At 45.9% G+C, this 17,016-nt stretch overlaps 1 protein-coding gene across 1 annotated transcript; it reads right to left on the reverse strand.

The window, feature by feature from the left end:
* Positions 1-5,938: 5,938 nt before the first annotated feature.
* LOC102231986 (chymotrypsin A-like) lies at positions 5,939-8,236 on the reverse strand. The gene is made up of 7 exons (XM_005814878.3): positions 8,125-8,236; positions 7,834-7,937; positions 7,085-7,164; positions 6,939-7,017; positions 6,687-6,867; positions 6,246-6,379; positions 5,939-6,164 (listed from the first exon to the last, which is right to left on the reverse strand). Exons 1-7 carry the CDS (start codon positions 8,174-8,176, stop codon positions 6,003-6,005), a joined length of 792 nt encoding a protein of 263 aa, XP_005814935.1. The 5' UTR covers positions 8,177-8,236; the 3' UTR covers positions 5,939-6,002.
* Between the last annotated feature and the right edge of the window lie 8,780 nt (positions 8,237-17,016).

Consider the following 17,016-nt stretch of genomic DNA (forward strand, 5'->3'; position numbering starts at 1 on the left):
GATTTGTGGTGCATAGAAGCTGAATGCTACTTCTCCATGTTTGGTTCTGGTTCTGATGCAGAGCAGAACCAGAACATTTAAGTGAACCTGCATATGTGTTTGATTCAAGTTACCTACCAAAACTTTCTCCAGCTGAACAGAAATAAAAATGAGGATATTAGGAAACACAAAGACTGACATGAATCTTCAGTAAATTATGAAACTTTTAATGCAAAATTCACATTATTTAAAATGTCTTTGTTATGACAACCTGACATTAACCAAGAATCATCATCTGCCATAAATATGTCATAACAGTCATCCATCCCTCTTCTTCCGTTTATCCGGAGTCGGGTCGCGGGGTCAGCAGCTTCAGAAGCGAGGCCCAGACTTCCCTCTCCAGCCTCTTGTTCCAGCTCCTATGGGGGAATCTGAGAAACAGCCCAGGAACATAGTCCCTCCAGCGTGTCCTGGGTTTTCCCCTCCTCCTGGTGGGACCTGAACTCCTCACCAGGGAGGCGTCCAGGAGGCATCCTGACCAGATGCCTGAGCCTTAACTGGCTCCTCTCGATGTGAAGGAGCAGCGGCTCTAGTCCCTCCCGGATGACTGAGCTTCTCTCTCTAAGGGAGAGCCCAGCCACCCTACGGAGAAAACCCATTTTGGCCGCTTGTATCCGCGATCTCGTTCTTTCGGTCATGACCCAAAGCTCATGACCATAGATGAGGGTGGGAACGTAGATCGACCGGTAAATCGAGAGCTTCGCTTTTTGGCTCAGCTCTCTCTTCACCACGACGGACCGGTACAGCGCCCGCTTAACGGCGGACGCTGCACCAATCCGCCTGTCGATCTCCCGCTCCCTTCTTCCCTCATTCGTGAACAAGATCCTGAGATACTTGAACTCCTCCACTTGAGGCAGGACACCCCCCTGACCCGGAGAAGGTTGTCTACCCTTTTCCGGCTCAAGACCATCATGGCCTCGGATTTGGAGGCACTGATCCTCATCCCGGCCGCTTCACACTCGGCTGCGAACCGCTCCAGCGAGAGCTGCAGATCACGACCCGATGAAGCCAGAAGGACCACATCGTCTGCAAAGAGCAGAGATGAGATCCTAAGGCCACCAAACTGGATCCCCTCAACACCTTGGCTGGCCTAGAGATTCTGTCCATGAAAGTAATGAACAGAATCGGTGACAATGGGCAGCCCTGGCGGAGTCCAACTCTCACCGGAAACGAGCCCGACTTACTGCCGGCAATGCGGACCAGACTCTGACATGCATTGAGGTGAGACCGACCATTTCTAGCCAGAACATCTCAACTTCACACATGAACTCAGGTTCCTACACTTTAGTGCGTAGCTTGAAGACTTTGTAAGGAAAAAAGTTCATTGTTGCCATGAGTGTCATGAAATGGTTTGTAGTGATGAGGTTTGATGCAGGGAGACTCAGGGTAAAGTGGAGAAATATTTTAATACAGTCCAAAGTTGTGCATAATGTCAGGAACCTCAGGTGAACAATGAGACTCAGAGACCAACGTAGGTAGACGCACAATGACTTGACAGACTATTACTAGGATCCAGCAGGTGACGTTAAATACACTATGGATTAATCAGGGAACAATTAAAGGCATGACTTGAAAAAACAGGGACCAAATAGACCAAAATACACAGAAAATCCACATCCTCACAATGGAGTAGTAAGTTTTTATCCTTTACTGGTTAATTTAGCAGTAGTGACAGTGGAGATGAGGATGATGAAGAACCTGTCCCTCACTGAGGGACTTGATAGAATACAAACCTGAATAAATGCCAAAAAAGAAAAGAAAATCTGGCCTTAACAAAGCAGGAATTGAAGACATTTCTGTCATGAAACACGGTGAAGGTGGTGAGGAATATTAAGGAAGAATAATTTAAAATTAACTTTGGACAAAACGTTTGGCTCTCTCTTCCTTAAACTCCCGGGTCCTTAGCGGGCGGCGTGCAGCGAGAGTGAAACAACAACACTGTGCGTTGACGTCACAGAAATCACAGAGTTTAATCCCATACAAAGCTACAGAGAAACAGAGATATTCATTCATTACCTTGAGACAGGAAAAATAGAGAAAGAAAAAACAAAGAAAAGGCAAAGACGCGTCTTTGGAGATAGCTGATGCAATAAAGCAAAATAGTGGCAGCTTTCTAAATTTTTTCTCCTGACACTAAGTCTTATACTAAAGGTGTGTCTTGTCTTTTTAATATATGCACTTAAGGCGTTCCTCTAGTTGACCAACTGGAAACTCCCTTAGGCACTCAGAGAAACTTAGGAACTCCCCCTAATTTACGGCAGAGATCAAAGGGCCATCTGGTCTCTGGTAAAACAAAAGAGCGAACCTCTTCGTCCTGACCCCCTGTGGTTCCACGGCCATCCCGGGCACAGAAAAAACCTGAGATAAGATTTCACAGATACCTGTGAAATCTGAAGTCTCTTCCATTATCTCTCCTTACATAAATTCTCAAAGAGACTTACAGCCAGTAATTTTCAAGGAAATGTTATCTTTACAAACCCCAGTTTTGCTTCTCTACAGTCAGCACCCCAAAAGATTGAGTCCTGCCAAAAGTAACACATAAAATCAACAGAACAAAATAAGGTATAATTCCTGAGCCATTTTCTAATAGTAAACAAAACATTTTCATTCAAACAATTTCCATTTGCTTCTGATATAGTCACAGCTAATACAGTTTTCAAATACATTCATCATTTAGTAGTTTTAAAATGAGATAATACAATCTTCAGTAAAAACATGGTATTAATACTTAGAAATTAAATGTTAGCGGTTTCAATCTTCTATGTTGCATTAAATTTTCACACCATCCCAGATGTTGGTTTCCTGCAGGCTTTTGATCTGCTGTGAACAGACCAGGTCTCTCTCTCCCAAGCTCAATTTATTGCCCTGCAGGAAATGCTAATTTTATGGCCTCCTATGCTGTGGCCGCACAGCGGGAGGCCCCATTGAGGGATCTGCATTTGGCCCCTGTTTGTCTGAATGCTTAACACAAACCTGTTCAAAATAAAGAAATTTGTTCAAGAGTGTTGAATATACCTTTTACACATGCCGTAAGATCAACTGTATTAAACACTAAAAATAATCATTTTTCCTCAACAGTCCCCCTTTTGAGGTCTGAAAAAAACAGACCTCACAAAAAATTGATTAAGCCTTCTAATAGAGGAACCAAAAAACTATGTATTATACTAATAAAAAGAAAAAAGAAAGAAAAAACCCAAAAGAGTAGCCTAATTATATAACAGGAAGATGCTGTGGACCCAGATTGAAATGAAGGATGAATGATAAATTTAATGAAATTGTCAGAAATCCAAAATCCAGGCAACACAGAATGAGTGGAAGGCTAAGGCTCAAAACTGGTAGCAACTGGTTAACAAGAAACATCTGACAGCAGATTTGACGAGACAGATCAGACAGCAAGACAACTAGACAAGGACTCGACAAAGAACAAGGAAGACAGGTGGGTTTAAATACACAGGGAGACAATCAGGAGGAACAAGGAACAGGTGGAACTAATCAAGGGATAGACGGGACAACACAGAGACTCAATTGACTGAAAACGATACAGAAACCTAAATGAACACAGAGAAAAACCCAAAACCTTACAATTTCCACGTATGGAATCATGTCACCTAAGATACATGAGGTCAAGAATGTATTGGTCATCAGAGCCAAGTCTTCATCTTTACATGATACCAAGTGTTTTTTCACTTCTTAGAGAAGATGAATCTTTTACATTTCAAAGCACCTGTAGCTGCTGTGCTAATGAATGAGGGTTGCATCCAGACACTCAGGAAGACCCAGTGCCACTCCATCACCATTAAAATGCAGACTGGTGTCTAGTGTGTCCAAAGTCAGTCCTCCAGCATCCTGCATGTTCTAGCTCTCTGGCTGGTGGTAGAAACTTCCTCCTCAGTATGTCTCCTGATGTCTTCTAACAAACTATCATTGAACCAGGGGGAAAACATGCAGAACTCCGGCCCTCCAGGACCGACTTTGGATGCCGCTGGTCTAAGATACCACATGAGATCAGGCTGAGGTCTGGGGAACTCTGGGCCCACCTCACTGCAGCCAAAATTATCAACATGCAATGATCCACCTTGCACGCAAAAACTAGATACATCTGCATCCAATGTTTGCAACCTCAGTGCTTTGCACATTTTCACACAAGATAGACTTGAAACTGAAGATACTGTACTGTCAACTTACAGAAAAGTGTCCTGTTCAGTGTTGTTAGTTTTTGAAAATTAAAAATGTTCATAATGATAATGTATTGTTTGAAAGGAGCCAAAATAAGAGTAAAATGAGACCAAGTGGCTGAATGACAGGGATTAAATAAAGGGGCAAGATAGTAGTGAACATTAGACAAGGAAATGTTCTATATTTATGCATTCTGTTAAAACGTCAAAATACATTCACATTATAATGTACAGTATTTCATTTGTTAAATCATGTAAGTTTTAAACCTCACTGGACAATTGGAAAAATCCTAGAATTTTTTTTACATGCCTTAAGAAAATCAAAAACACTTTGGAAAAAGTCCTGAATTAAGGATCATAATTCAGGCCAGAAGACAAAACAAGTGAAGCAGTTATTGCTGCCACAAGCCATGTCTGAACGTAGTCCTGGCTCAGAGATGATCTGCTTCGCTGTGCTTCTCTCATAGATGAGGAATGAAAGGAGCTTCTACTGCCATGAACTGTGCACTGTTTCTTTAAGAGGGCAGCGCCTCCATGGCTGCAGCCTCAGACCGTGTCTCTCTTGTGTCCGTTTGGTGATTTATCTTTCCCTAGATGGGATTTACTGAATCTGAACATTGAAAGTTCTCCTGGTTCAATGCGTTTAGTGCAGGGGTGTCAAACTCCAGTCCTCGAGGGCCGCAGTCCTGCAACTTTTAGATGTGCCTCTGCTGCACCACACCTGAATAGAATAATTAGGTCATTAGCAAGGCTGGGAGAACTGATCTACACAAGGAGGAGGTAATTAAGCCATTTCATTTCAGTGTTTTGTAGCTGTGGCACATCTAAAAACTGCAGGACTGCGGCCCTCGAGGCCTGGAGTTTGACACCTGTGGTTTAGTGTTTTTGTCTCTGTCCTGTCAACCCTCACTCAGACATTCAGTCCAGTTCTGCTTCTACTGCAGATCCAGGAGGTTAAGAACATCATGACACACTGTTGCCACATGAAGAGAGACTGCTGCAAACGCAGCAACCTGATGCATTCGACTGGGTTGAAAACATTTAACCAATTGGAAAAATGATCTGAACTTAACTGAAATGTTTAATGATTGAGTTCAGCCTGAACGGACTCTGAGGTGTCGGTAAGGTTGGGTTACATTAATTCTGCATTTCTGGGTATAAACTGAATGTTTTTTTATTGTGGTGATTTGGTGCGGAGTCGATAAACCGAACTGAATGAATCCCATCTTCATGTGATGCTGCTGTCATGTTTTGGCCAAAGGGCTCAGAGATCTTCTACATGTGATAAACTGAAAACAAAGGACAAGTAGACTTAGAGTCCAGGACTGTGGTTCTGAAAAGGCCACCATGATGTCAGCTCTGAACTACTTTCAAATCCAACCACAGAAGGCGGCGGCCATCTTTAGTGCCGCAGACGGAGCGCTGCTGGGCGACGGCTACGTTCTTCTTCTGCAGGTCACTTTGGGGTTATGAACATTTTTTATTGAAGGTTATAATGTATAACTGTATATTTGTTTTTATTAAAAATTATGCTTATATTAACTTGAATAATTTCTTAATATCTTACTGGTTGAATGTTTCTTTAAGAAGAAATGCTGTAATATCTTCTGTTTGGAGGTAAATATGTTTGATTTTAGCTTTATTTATGATGACTGATTGGTTTCACATGAACTCAGTGAGAGATGAAGATGAGGGTCTGCAGGAGAAGAAGACATGGCTGCAGGTTTGGTCAGTTTCTGTGTTTTATTGAAGATCAGGCTAGAAGCGGAGGCCGACCGCTGAGCACGCTCAGTTGGCAGCGATGGTCTGGTCGACCCAGGCGCGCAGCTCGGTGACGCGGGCGTAGACAGCCGGAGTGCTGGTGCTGCAGGTGCTGCTGCCCCAGGACACGATGCCCACCAGAGTCCAGGCTCCGCTCTTCTCACAGACCAGAGGACCTCCAGAGTCACCCTGAGGAAAGAAACCCAGCAGGCTGATGAAAACCGGAGGTCAGACCGGATGAACAGAACCGGGTCAGAACTAAACTCCCACCATGCAGGAGGAGGCTCCGGCCGCTCCGGCGCAGATCATCAGGTCGGTGATGTTGCTGCCCCAGTAATTGCTGCAGTTAGCATTGGTGAGGAGGGGCAGAGCGGCCTGCTGCAGCAGAGCGGGGGTGCTGGGGGCTGCAAAACACACAACAGTTACCAGAAAGTTCAAACTCATTAGAAACTATTTTCCAAGTCAGGAATTATGAGACTACAGTAAAGATATGATTATTACTCAGGAATAAAAACTACTTGCAGGGTTCTTAATTTCAACCTGGATGATGAATTAAAACATTTTTATAGTGAATGAAGTGAAACTTTGAACACAAAACAAGGTCTGAAAAATATGACAGGACCCTGTTTTATAAATTATTGTAAAGTTTCTGTTGCTTGCAATCTCTTGATGATTCTCTCATAATGCTTTGTGAGCGTCAGCAGCTGTTACCGTTGTAGCGGGTCAGACCCCAGCCAGAGGTCACACACATCATGCCTCCAGGGAAGTTATCGGAGGACTCAGCCAGGCACACGGGGGAAACCCGCATGTTGAGCTGGGCGGGGCTGGACAGCTTGATCAGGGTGATGTCGTTATTGATGGTGAAGCTGTTGTACTGGGGGTGTCTGAACACCTGGCGGGAAGTGACACGTTAGGAGTGGCAGGTTAAAGGTCAGAGGATGTGAAGTGAAGGGTCTCACTTACCTGGCCGGGAGAAATCACCTGGATGCTCTCTGCGTTGGAGGAGCGGTCGTGCTCTCCGAGGACCACGCGGTCGCTGGTCCTGCAACACACCAACAGTTTGATCTCTTCTTCTTTGGTAAAGCAGATCTCAGGTGTGTGACGCTTACCTGATAGTGCAGTGAGCAGCCGTCACCACCCAGTTCTCGTTGATGAGAGAGCCTCCGCAGAAGTGGAAGCCAGTGTAGTCCTGAAACAGAGGTCGGTCCCATTTTAACAGCTGTGCAAGTTGTAAGAACACTGCAGCCTGACAGGTCGGAGGTCAGCTCAGACACGCGGCGGATAAACTACGAGGAGGCGACGGCCGCACGTCAAGGTCGCCGTTTGACGGCAAAGAGCAGCCGGGTTGATATTTTCCAGTCCTGGAAAAATCAGAGGATGGATGCGTTTCTTCTGACAGCAGCATGTTTGCGTGTGTGAGATCTCTTCCAGCCTAATGTCGGACCTGGACCTGCCGATGTGGCCTTGAGGTCGGTGATCAGTATGCGACAGGCTGATGCAGAGCACGCCAAGATGCTTGGAAGAATTGCAAAGCAGGGTTATTCCACCAAACACTGATTTCTGACGGTAAACATTAGGGGCATGCAGTCTAAGAAAGATCAACTTTTATTCTTTGAGGTTGGAAAATGCAACGTTTTTGGCGTCTCCACCATTTTAATATTGGCTTCACATCCTCCAAAGTTCAGAAATGATCACATCTCCATAAAGTTGTTTAGTTTAACTGATCATCTGCAGGACGGTGAGGTACCAGCAACAATTATCGGTTAGAAAAGATTTCTATGTCAGAGATTGTTCCTAAGAAGGAGGCGAGCATCCCTGAAGTTAACAGAATAAAGCATCTTTGTTTGTGGGAGTTTACCTGAAGAGACACCTGCCAGGGCCAGGAGTGAGGCACAGCCTCCTCACCGTTCACAATGCGGGCGTAACCGGTGATGACGGGAGTGATGGCAGGTGAGCCGCAACCTGGTGACATCATCATTACATCATTACCAACAACAATTAGAAACAAACTCCTGACACCTCAGGAGAATGACGTGTTTCCTCTCCCTTCGACCGAAGCCGGACGTCTTTCTAACTTCGTGCAGCGTAGGCAGTCTGCAGACATCTACACTCGTCTCTGAGCGACTCTGCTGATGAAGGCCGGTCTCACCGTAGGCGGCGCCGACGAAGGCGAGGCAGGAGAGGATCCACAGGAAAGCCATGGCTCGATCATGTCCACTCCCTTTGGGCCCGCTGCTTTTATACAGCAGTGGAGCGATATGATTGGACGGGACAGCAGGGACATCTTATCAGAAGACAGTGGGAGTTTGGACAGGTGTGGGTATTTTTCCACCTGAAGAAGCAGGAACACGAAGGTCAGAATGAGACCATAAGGCTGGAGGTTGAATTAGTATTAAAATCAAACTGTTACCAAAGTGAAGCTGGACGTCACTTCATCACTGAGTTCTGAATAAATACCACCAAATAATTGGAGCTCAAAGCTCATGTTAAATGATATTGAAGTATCTTCTGTAGGAAGAATGATTCCTTCATAGAAGAACAACTTGTAAATTATTTACAGGTTTGGGTTGGTGCCAGATAAAAATAAGTAAAATAATATAGATCAAATGTAACAAGAAACATTCAAACAAAACGTAAGTAAAACATAGCTATGGCAACTACACATACAGAAATCATTATTTTCAGGGAAATAAATCAACCATGAAAGGTTTTGGTTCGCTGGTGTGTTTAACTCCAGCAGAGTCAGTCACCCCAGAGGGGGGCTTAGGGTTGGGGCTAGGGGGAACTGTCAAACTGCAGGGCAAATCCTTTTAAGGGATAAATAAAATAAGTTTCTAAAAGGAACAATGAACCCGTTCTAGTAGATGCAGAGTAGAGCCTTTAACTGCTCCATGTTGTACAGAAACTATTGCAAAGGTGAATGATAAGGAAGGTTCTAAGATTACAATTATAAACCTAAGAATTTTAACAAAATGTATTGAAAGTAGTTTTAGTTAGGGTTAGGGGTTAGGGTAGACAATAGACACGACAATAGACGAAGTCAATAGACACAACTACAGACGAAGACAATAAACACTACAGACGAAGACAATAGTCATGACAATAGACACAACAATAGACGAAGACAATAGACACGATAATAGACACCGGTGGTGGGCCACCGGTAATAGACACGGGTGGTGGGCCCCTCCCATGGGCCCACCACCCGTGGGAGGGGCCAAAGGGGTCGGGTGCAGTGTGGGATGGGTGGCAGCAGAGGGAGGGGACCCTGGCGGTCTGATCCTCGGTTGCAGAAACTGGCTCTTGGGACGTGGAATGTCACCTCTCTGGTGGGGAAGGAGCCGGAGCTAGTGCGTGAGGTCGAGAGGTTCCGGCTAGAAATAGTCGGTCTCACCTCGACGCACGGCTCTGGTTCTGGAACCAGTCTCCTTGAGAGGGGCTGGACATACTTCCACTCTGGAGTTGCCCAAGGTGAGAGGCGTCGGGCAGGAGTGGGCATACTTGTTGCTCCCCATCTCGGCGCCTGTACGTTGGGGTTTACCCCGGTGAACGAGAGGGTAGCATCCCTCCGCCTACGGGTGGGGGGACGGGTTCTGACTGTCGTTTGTGCTTACGGGCCGAACGACAGTTCAGATTACCCACCCTTTTTGGAGTCCTTAGAGGGGGTGCTGGAGAGTGCTCCTCCTGGGGACTCCCTTGTTCTGCTGGGGGACTTCAACGCTCACGTGGGCAATGACAGTGAGACCTGGAGGAGCGTGGTTGGGAGGAACGGCCCGCCCGACCTGAACTCGAGCGGTGTTCTGTTGCTGGACTTCTGTGCTCGCCATGGATTGTCCATAACGAACACCATGTTCAAGCATAAGGGTGTCCATATGTGCACTTGGCACCAGGACACCCTAGGCCGCAGTTCGATGATCGACTTTGTCATCGTTTCATCGGATCTGCGGCCGTATGTCTTGGACACTCGGGTGAAGAGAGGTGCGGAGCTGTCCACTGACCACTACCTGGTGGTGAGTTGGCTCCGGTGGTGGGGGCGAAAGCCGGTCAGACCTGGCAGGCCCAAACGTGTTGTGAGGGTCTGCTGGGAACGTCTGGCGGAATCCCCTGTGAGATGGAGCTTTAACTCCCATCTCCGGCAAAACTTCGAACACGTCCCGGGGGAGGTGGGGGACATGGAGTCTGAGTGGACCGTGTTCCGTGCCTCCATTGTCGAGGCGGCCGATCGGAGCTGTGTCCGCAAGGTTGTCGGTGCCTGTCGCGGTGGCAACCCTCGAACCCGCTGGTGGACACCTTCGGTGAGGGATGCCGTCAGGCTGAAGAAGGAGTCCTATCGGGCCTTTTTGGCCTGTGGGACTCCGGAAGCAGCTGATGGGTACCGGCGGGCGAAGCGGCATGCGGCTCGGGCGGTTGCTGAGGCAAAAACTCGGGCGTGGGAGGAGTTTGGAGAGGCCATGGAGAAAGACTTCCGTACGGCTTCGAGGCGATTCTGGTCCACCATCCGGCGTCTCGGGGGGGGAAGCGGTGCAGCACCAACACTGTTTATAGTGGGGATGGTGTGCTGCTGACCTCTACTCGGGACGTTGTGGGCCGGTGGGCAGAGTACTTTGAAGACCTCCTCAATCCCACCAACATGCCTTCCACTGAGGAAGCGGAGCCTGGGGACTCTGGGTTGGGCTCTCCAATCTCTGGGGGCGAGGTCGCTGAGGTGGTTAAAAAGCTCCTCGGTGGCAAGGCCCCGGGGGTGGATGAGATCTGCCCGGAGTTCCTTAAGGCTCTGGATGTTGTAGGGTTGTGTTGGTTGACGCGACTCTGCAATGTCGCATGGACATCGGGGGCAGTTCCCCTGGATTGGCAGACTGGGGTGGTGGTCCCCCTGTTCAAAAAGGGGGACCGGAGGGTGTGCTCCAATTATAGAGGGGTCACACTCTTAAGCCTCCCTGGCAAGGTCTATTCAGGGGTCCTGGAGAGGAGGGTCCGTCGGATAGTCGAACCTCGGATTCAGGAAGAGCAGTGTGGTTTTCGTCCTGGTCGTGGAACACTGGACCAGCTCTACACCCTCAGCAGGGTCCTGGAGGGTTCTGGGAGTTCGCCCAACCAGTCTACATGTGTTTTGTGGACTTGGAGAAGGCGTTCGACCGTGTCCCTCGGGGAGCCCTGTGGGGGGTTCTCCGGGAGTATGGGGTACCGGGCCCTTTGATACGGGCTGTCAGGTCCCTGTATGACCGGTGTCAGAGTCTGGTCCGCACTGCCGGCAGTAAGTCGGGCTCGTTTCCGGTGAGAGTTGGACTCCGCCAGGGCTGCCCTTTGTCACCGATTCTGTTCATTACTTTTATGGACAGAATCTCTAGGCCAGCCAAGGTGTTGAGGGGATCCGATTTGGTGGCCTTAGGATCTCATCTCTGCTTTTTGCAGACGATGTGGTCCTTCTGGCTTCATCAGATTGTGATCTGCAGCTCTCGCTGGAGCGGTTCGCAGCCGAGTGTGAAGCGGCCGGGATGGGGATCAGTGCCTCCAAATCCGAGGCCATGGTCTTGAGCCGGAAAAGGGTAGAGTGCCTTCTCCGGGTCAGGGGGGGTGTCCTGCCCCAAGTGGAGGAGTTTAAGTATCTCGGGATCTTGTTCACGAATGGGGGAAGAAGGGAGCGGGAGATCGACAGGCGGATTGGCGCAGCGTCTGCTGTCAAGCGGGCGCTGTACCGGTCCGTCGTGGTGAAGAGAGAGCTGAGCCAAAAAGCGAAGCTCTCGATTTACCGGTCGATCTACGTTCCCACCCTCATCTATGGTCATGAGCTTTGGGTCATGACCGAAAGAACGAGATCGCGGATACAAGCGGCCGAAATGGGTTTTCTCCGTAGGGTGGCTGGGCTCTCCCTTAGAGATAGGGTGAGAAGCTCAGTCATCCGGGAGGAACTCAGAGTAGAGCCGCTGCTCCTTCACATCGAGAGGAGCCAGTTGAGGTGGCTCGGGCATCTGGTCAGGATGCCTCCTGGACGCCTCCCTGGTGAGGAGTTCCGGGCACGTCCCACCGGGAGGAGGCCCCGGGGAAGACCCAGGACACGCTGGAGGGACTATGTCTCTCGGCTGGCCTGGGAACGCCTCGGGATTCCCCCGGAGGAGCTAGAAGTAGTGGCTGGGGAGAGGGAAGTCTGGGCCTCCCTTCTGAAGCTGCTACCCCCGCGACCCGACCTCGGATAAGCGGAAGAAGATGGATGGATGGATGGAATAGACACAACAACAATAGACACAACTACAGACGAAGACAATAAACACAATAGACGAAGACAATAGTCACGACAGTAGACACAACAATAGACGAAGACAATAGACACGATAATAGACACAACAACAATAGACACAACTACAGACGAAGACAATAAACACAATAGACGAAGACAATAGTCACGACAGTAGACACAACAATAGACACGACAATAGACGAAGACAATAGACACGACAATAGACACAACAATACACAAAGACAATAGACACAACTACAGACGAAGACAATAAACACAATAGACGAAGACAATAGGGTTAGGGGTTAGTTCTTTTAGATAAAGAAGTTTTGTAACATGAACCTTAAATCAATAGGTTGCTGTTTCAGAATTTCCCATTTCAATCATACGCCCAATCCTATTGGGTGGTATTCATTATACCACCTTAAGTTGTCAACAACTTAAAGTGACCAATTTCAATGGAAAATAAATCCTGTTTGTATCGGAGGATAAAATAAGATAACATTTAGAATAGGCCATGATGAAAGGCCAAGTCTGCTAAAGACCACAATTTCTTGATTATCATTAATAATAATCCCCCCTTTTATGTAATTCCGGAGTATTTATAACCAATCAAGATTTCCTAGCATATGGATTTATAACATTTGTATATGCTGGGATCTGAGGTTTTTGGCTCTTTGTTGGAAATTTTCTGTTGCCTGCTGCTTCTCTCTTCGTCCACTAGATGGCACCAAGGGACTGCAACACCTGGAGACTGACAGGTGTCAGCGCACCTGGGATCCATCGCCTGATCATCCAGGGGGACATGAGGAGCAAGAAGCTGCCAGCACTTTATTAGTTAATTTTACCATCACATGTAGGAATAAAAGGAAATGAGTTGGCAGATAAATATGCAAAACAAGCTACAAAAAGTTGTTATATTGATATATTGGCACCATTCAGTAAAGATTAAATCAAATCTATTATTAAACAAAAGGTTAAGGAAAGATGGCAGAAACAGTGGGAAGAAGAAAGAACTGGCAGGTGGTGTAATGAGGAGAACAGGATGAAATGGAAAGGAGGAAACCAAAATGTCCAGATTACGTTTTGGTCATACAGGGTTAAATATTACTTTATTTAAAATGGGAAAACATCCAACAGGAAAATGTGATTTTTGTTTTCAAGAAGAGACAGTAAAACATGTTTTTTGTTCTGTTCTAAATATTCTGTTGAGAGACTTGAACTAGTATGTAGATTACAAGAAAATAAATTAAAGCTAAATATACAAAATATTTTGGACAAAAATTCTACTTCTGAATATTTTTGTTCTTTAATGAAACAAGAAAACAAAATTGATAGAAAGGATATAAGTTTTATACATTTATTTTTGTGGGAGAATATATATGTAGCATCATGATCCACACTCCATTCCAGTAGATGGCGGTAATGCACATCAGTAAGTTGCTTGCCAACCGCTATAAAAAAAGAAGAAGAAGACTTTGACGCCTGAGTGTTTGTCAGTTTTGGTACTCTGCACCCCTTTGAGTTTGCTCTCTAAGTTTCCCAAGATTACATCAAGTTTTATCTTTCTGTTGCCTCCTCCTCAGGTGTTTCCTCCTGATGCCTCAGACTATTGTCCACCTGCGTCTGAGTCCCTGGGTTTCTGGATTCCTCCCTCGTGACGCCGTGGATTGTTTACCCACTGGTTGCCTGAGTCCCTTTTCACCTTTACAGAAGAATCATTGACACTTCCTGGTTTTCTCTGCTGGCAGTTGGATCGCTCCTCGTTCCTCCTCACCTGAACTTACCTGTCCTCCTTCCACCGCAGCCTCTACCATCTGAACCTCACACAGGAACCCGGCTCACTTTCAATGACCTCTACAAAGAGACCATACTCCCAAAGACCACAGTACTACTTAGTTAATTTGGGCCTGCTGGATTTGCTGTGTGATATCTACATACCTGAAAGAGTTCTTCTGGATTGTTCATGCTCAGCTGGCCGTTTTGAAGCATCTCCTCGCCTGCAGGTTGGAGCCTGCCCTGCCCTCATCAGCGATCAGAGCTAAAGGACGACCTGTCAGATTACAAGTAGTGTCTGCAGCGTCAGATCACTTCCAGGACTCCTCAATCCCCATCACCTCTCCCGGGCGGAAATTCCCATCCAGCTAGTAAGATCTTTCCACAAGTCCCTGTTCCAGTTTGTTCATTATACTCACTTTCCCGATCTGTCTCGATCGTGTCGGTCCTTCCAAGCCTGGCCATCAACAGATCCATTCATTGCATATTTAACATTGTTTTCCTTAGAAATAAATCCTTTAAACTATCTGGTTTCCTGAGAGTATCCCTGCATGTGGGTCCAGAATATTACCAACATGATACCTTTTGTTGGGTGCTGGAGTCTGGTCTTGTGGGGAGCTTTCTTCTTCTTCCACCAGGAGGAGCCATGAGGTTGCAGTCTGTTGGAGGGTGGCCCCTGCACACCTGTGCATAATCGGCACCATCACCACCAGGATAAGAGGAGCGGGCGGCCGGTTCTCCAGCGCTTGAGTGTTAACCTCTAACGGTACTCTGAGCCCCCTGAGCTTAATCCTCTGTGTTTTCATCCGTGCTCCTAGCAACCTGAATTTATCTTTAAATTTCTACTTGCAGGAATACGTCTCGTGGTGCCGTGGAGAAGTACCCTTTGTGAACCCACGTTCAAATCCGAGACCCAAGAACCTCAGCTGAAGAAATTCCTGGAATACAATCTAAACTGGCCGAGACCCGCTCCTCACCCTACAGACTACCCTCTGACTACCTGCCCGCCCTCCAACGGCTCTCCCATCTGCGACCTCAGGGGATCCTCCAGCCATCGGACCCCTGATCGGACTCCTCCTCCTCCTGTCAGCTTCCCAGGCTCCAGTACCCCAACATCAGTTTTCCCCCAGCGGACGCACCTCACCCACTAAACTCGTTCCTGAACTAGTTTGTTTCAGTTCAATATTTCACTTACCTTTCCTTTCCCCCTGCCTTCAGCGCGAAGACGATTCTTATCCATTGGCCCCAAGACATTTCACATACCACACCAGATATTTATGGTTTAAAAGAAAATAGACTTTATTTATCTGAGTCATTTTCCATCTCCTATTTGTGTCTCTGCATGTGGGTCAAACATGTAGCTTCAAACATGACACCTTTCACACATTTTATTTCTTTCACAAGAAGCTACAGGATGAAGATCCTGCTTCAGTCTGACCAAAACTGGCTGAAGCTATTTACTGACCAATGAACTGCTTCATAAAAAAACACACACAACTTCACTTTCAGTGATTTAAGGTGGTTTTTCCACGTCTGTAGATCTTGAATTTTAAAATAATCCATCTGAATTACATCTTTTTAAGATCACCCAGAAGCATTGATTCATTTACTTATTTTACAACAAAGAATAAACTAAAACGTAATTGATGAAATAAAATGAACCACAAAAACAAACCCAAAAATCCAGAATTATGACATTTTCTGCTGTAAGACTAGTAATGTTGGAACAAGAGGAGACCCAGAAAATCTGGAAACCACTGTTCAAAAATATTTGGTACTAAATGTTGAGAAGTGAGACATTTTCTACCTGCTGCTCGTCGTTCTCTCGTCTCCTCGGGTCCATTAATGTTGTGTGTAAAAGTGAAACCATAAAGACAGCAGTCACTGTTCAACTTCACAATCAACCAGAATTTATTCAAACAATCAAGTGCATAAAGTCACACCAACATCTCATCATGGTCACCAGAAACCAAAGCCACAAAGAAGAAATTAATTACCTTAGAAAAATACAAAGAAGGCTCCTTCAGAGACACTGAGTGGCGTTCAGACAGATCCAGTGATCTGATTGGCTGGTTTAGCTCCATTCCTTTTATATCCAGGTGTTTCTACTGTCTGATGGTCCAACATAGTTTAGACTCAACCAGCCGTAATGTTGCTGTTAGCAGCCAGAGACCAGGCAGGTTTTACCGAGGCCAAGATGGATCCATCCTGCTGATCCTCCTGATCTTTACCAACAATAGATGTTTATTTCATACAGAAACATTTTATTCAAGAAAGTGGAACCAAAGTTTATCAGCTATCTGTGTTTTTCAGTTCAAACTGGTTCACACTGGTTCCTGAGCCCACAGAGCTCTGCTGACCTCTGACCTCTGACCCAGGGCGTCAAACAGCAGATTTGATTATAAAAATTAACATGTTTCATATAATATCTTCAAACTCTTATAAAACAGTCATAAGCAGTCTGTTTTTGTTTTGGTATTTTGGTGTTGTTTTCAATACCAAAACATCTTTTACACTCAATATTATCTGATTAGTTTTAGACTTCCTCAGTTATAATGAACTTAAACAATTTCCAGATTAATATATGATTTATACACTCTTAAGAATGTGATCCAATATAAAAACTACTGATTAGACTAATTTTAATCAAACCTAATCTTAACCCTACCCATTATATCTAAGAAAAATGTTCTACTGATTAAGTTATATATTGATGAAATCATGACTCTAAATCTAACCTAAATTGATGCCGATTCAAAATCAGTCTATTTCAACAAAGTTGAACATCATTAAAACTAGCATAATTAAACTAATATTTCCAACATATGTCAAAAAAATAATCCATGGACCAAAGTTGACGTAATACCCAAGTTTATTGTAATTGGTGTGTTTTGTTTCTGGCACAGATTTCTGAATTCTTGAATTTCTGGATGCCATCATGTACCAAGTTCACTATGGGAGAGTGTGTTTGACTCCAACTGCTATAGTTTGTTATATATATACATCTTAAGATGTGAAGAACCTTGTACA

Source organism: Xiphophorus maculatus, chromosome 4 (assembly GCF_002775205.1).
Source record: "Xiphophorus maculatus strain JP 163 A chromosome 4, X_maculatus-5.0-male, whole genome shotgun sequence".
NCBI lineage: Eukaryota > Metazoa > Chordata > Actinopteri > Cyprinodontiformes > Poeciliidae > Xiphophorus > Xiphophorus maculatus.

What these genes read in the sequence shown, in the direction of transcription:
- LOC102231986 (XM_005814878.3), bottom strand. Translation starts at nt 8,176, where the DNA reads ATGGCTTTCCTGTGGATCCTCTCCTGCCTCGCCTTCGTCGGCGCCGCC. An exon ending in AGGTGATTTCTCCCGGCCAG is followed by an intron (nt 6,868 to 6,938) that starts GTAAGTGAGACC and finishes ACTTCCCGCCAG; the next exon opens with GTGTTCAGACACCCCCAGTA. An exon ending in CCGGAGCCTCCTCCTGCATG is followed by an intron (nt 6,165 to 6,245) that starts GTGGGAGTTTAG and finishes TTCTTTCCTCAG; the next exon opens with GGTGACTCTGGAGGTCCTCT.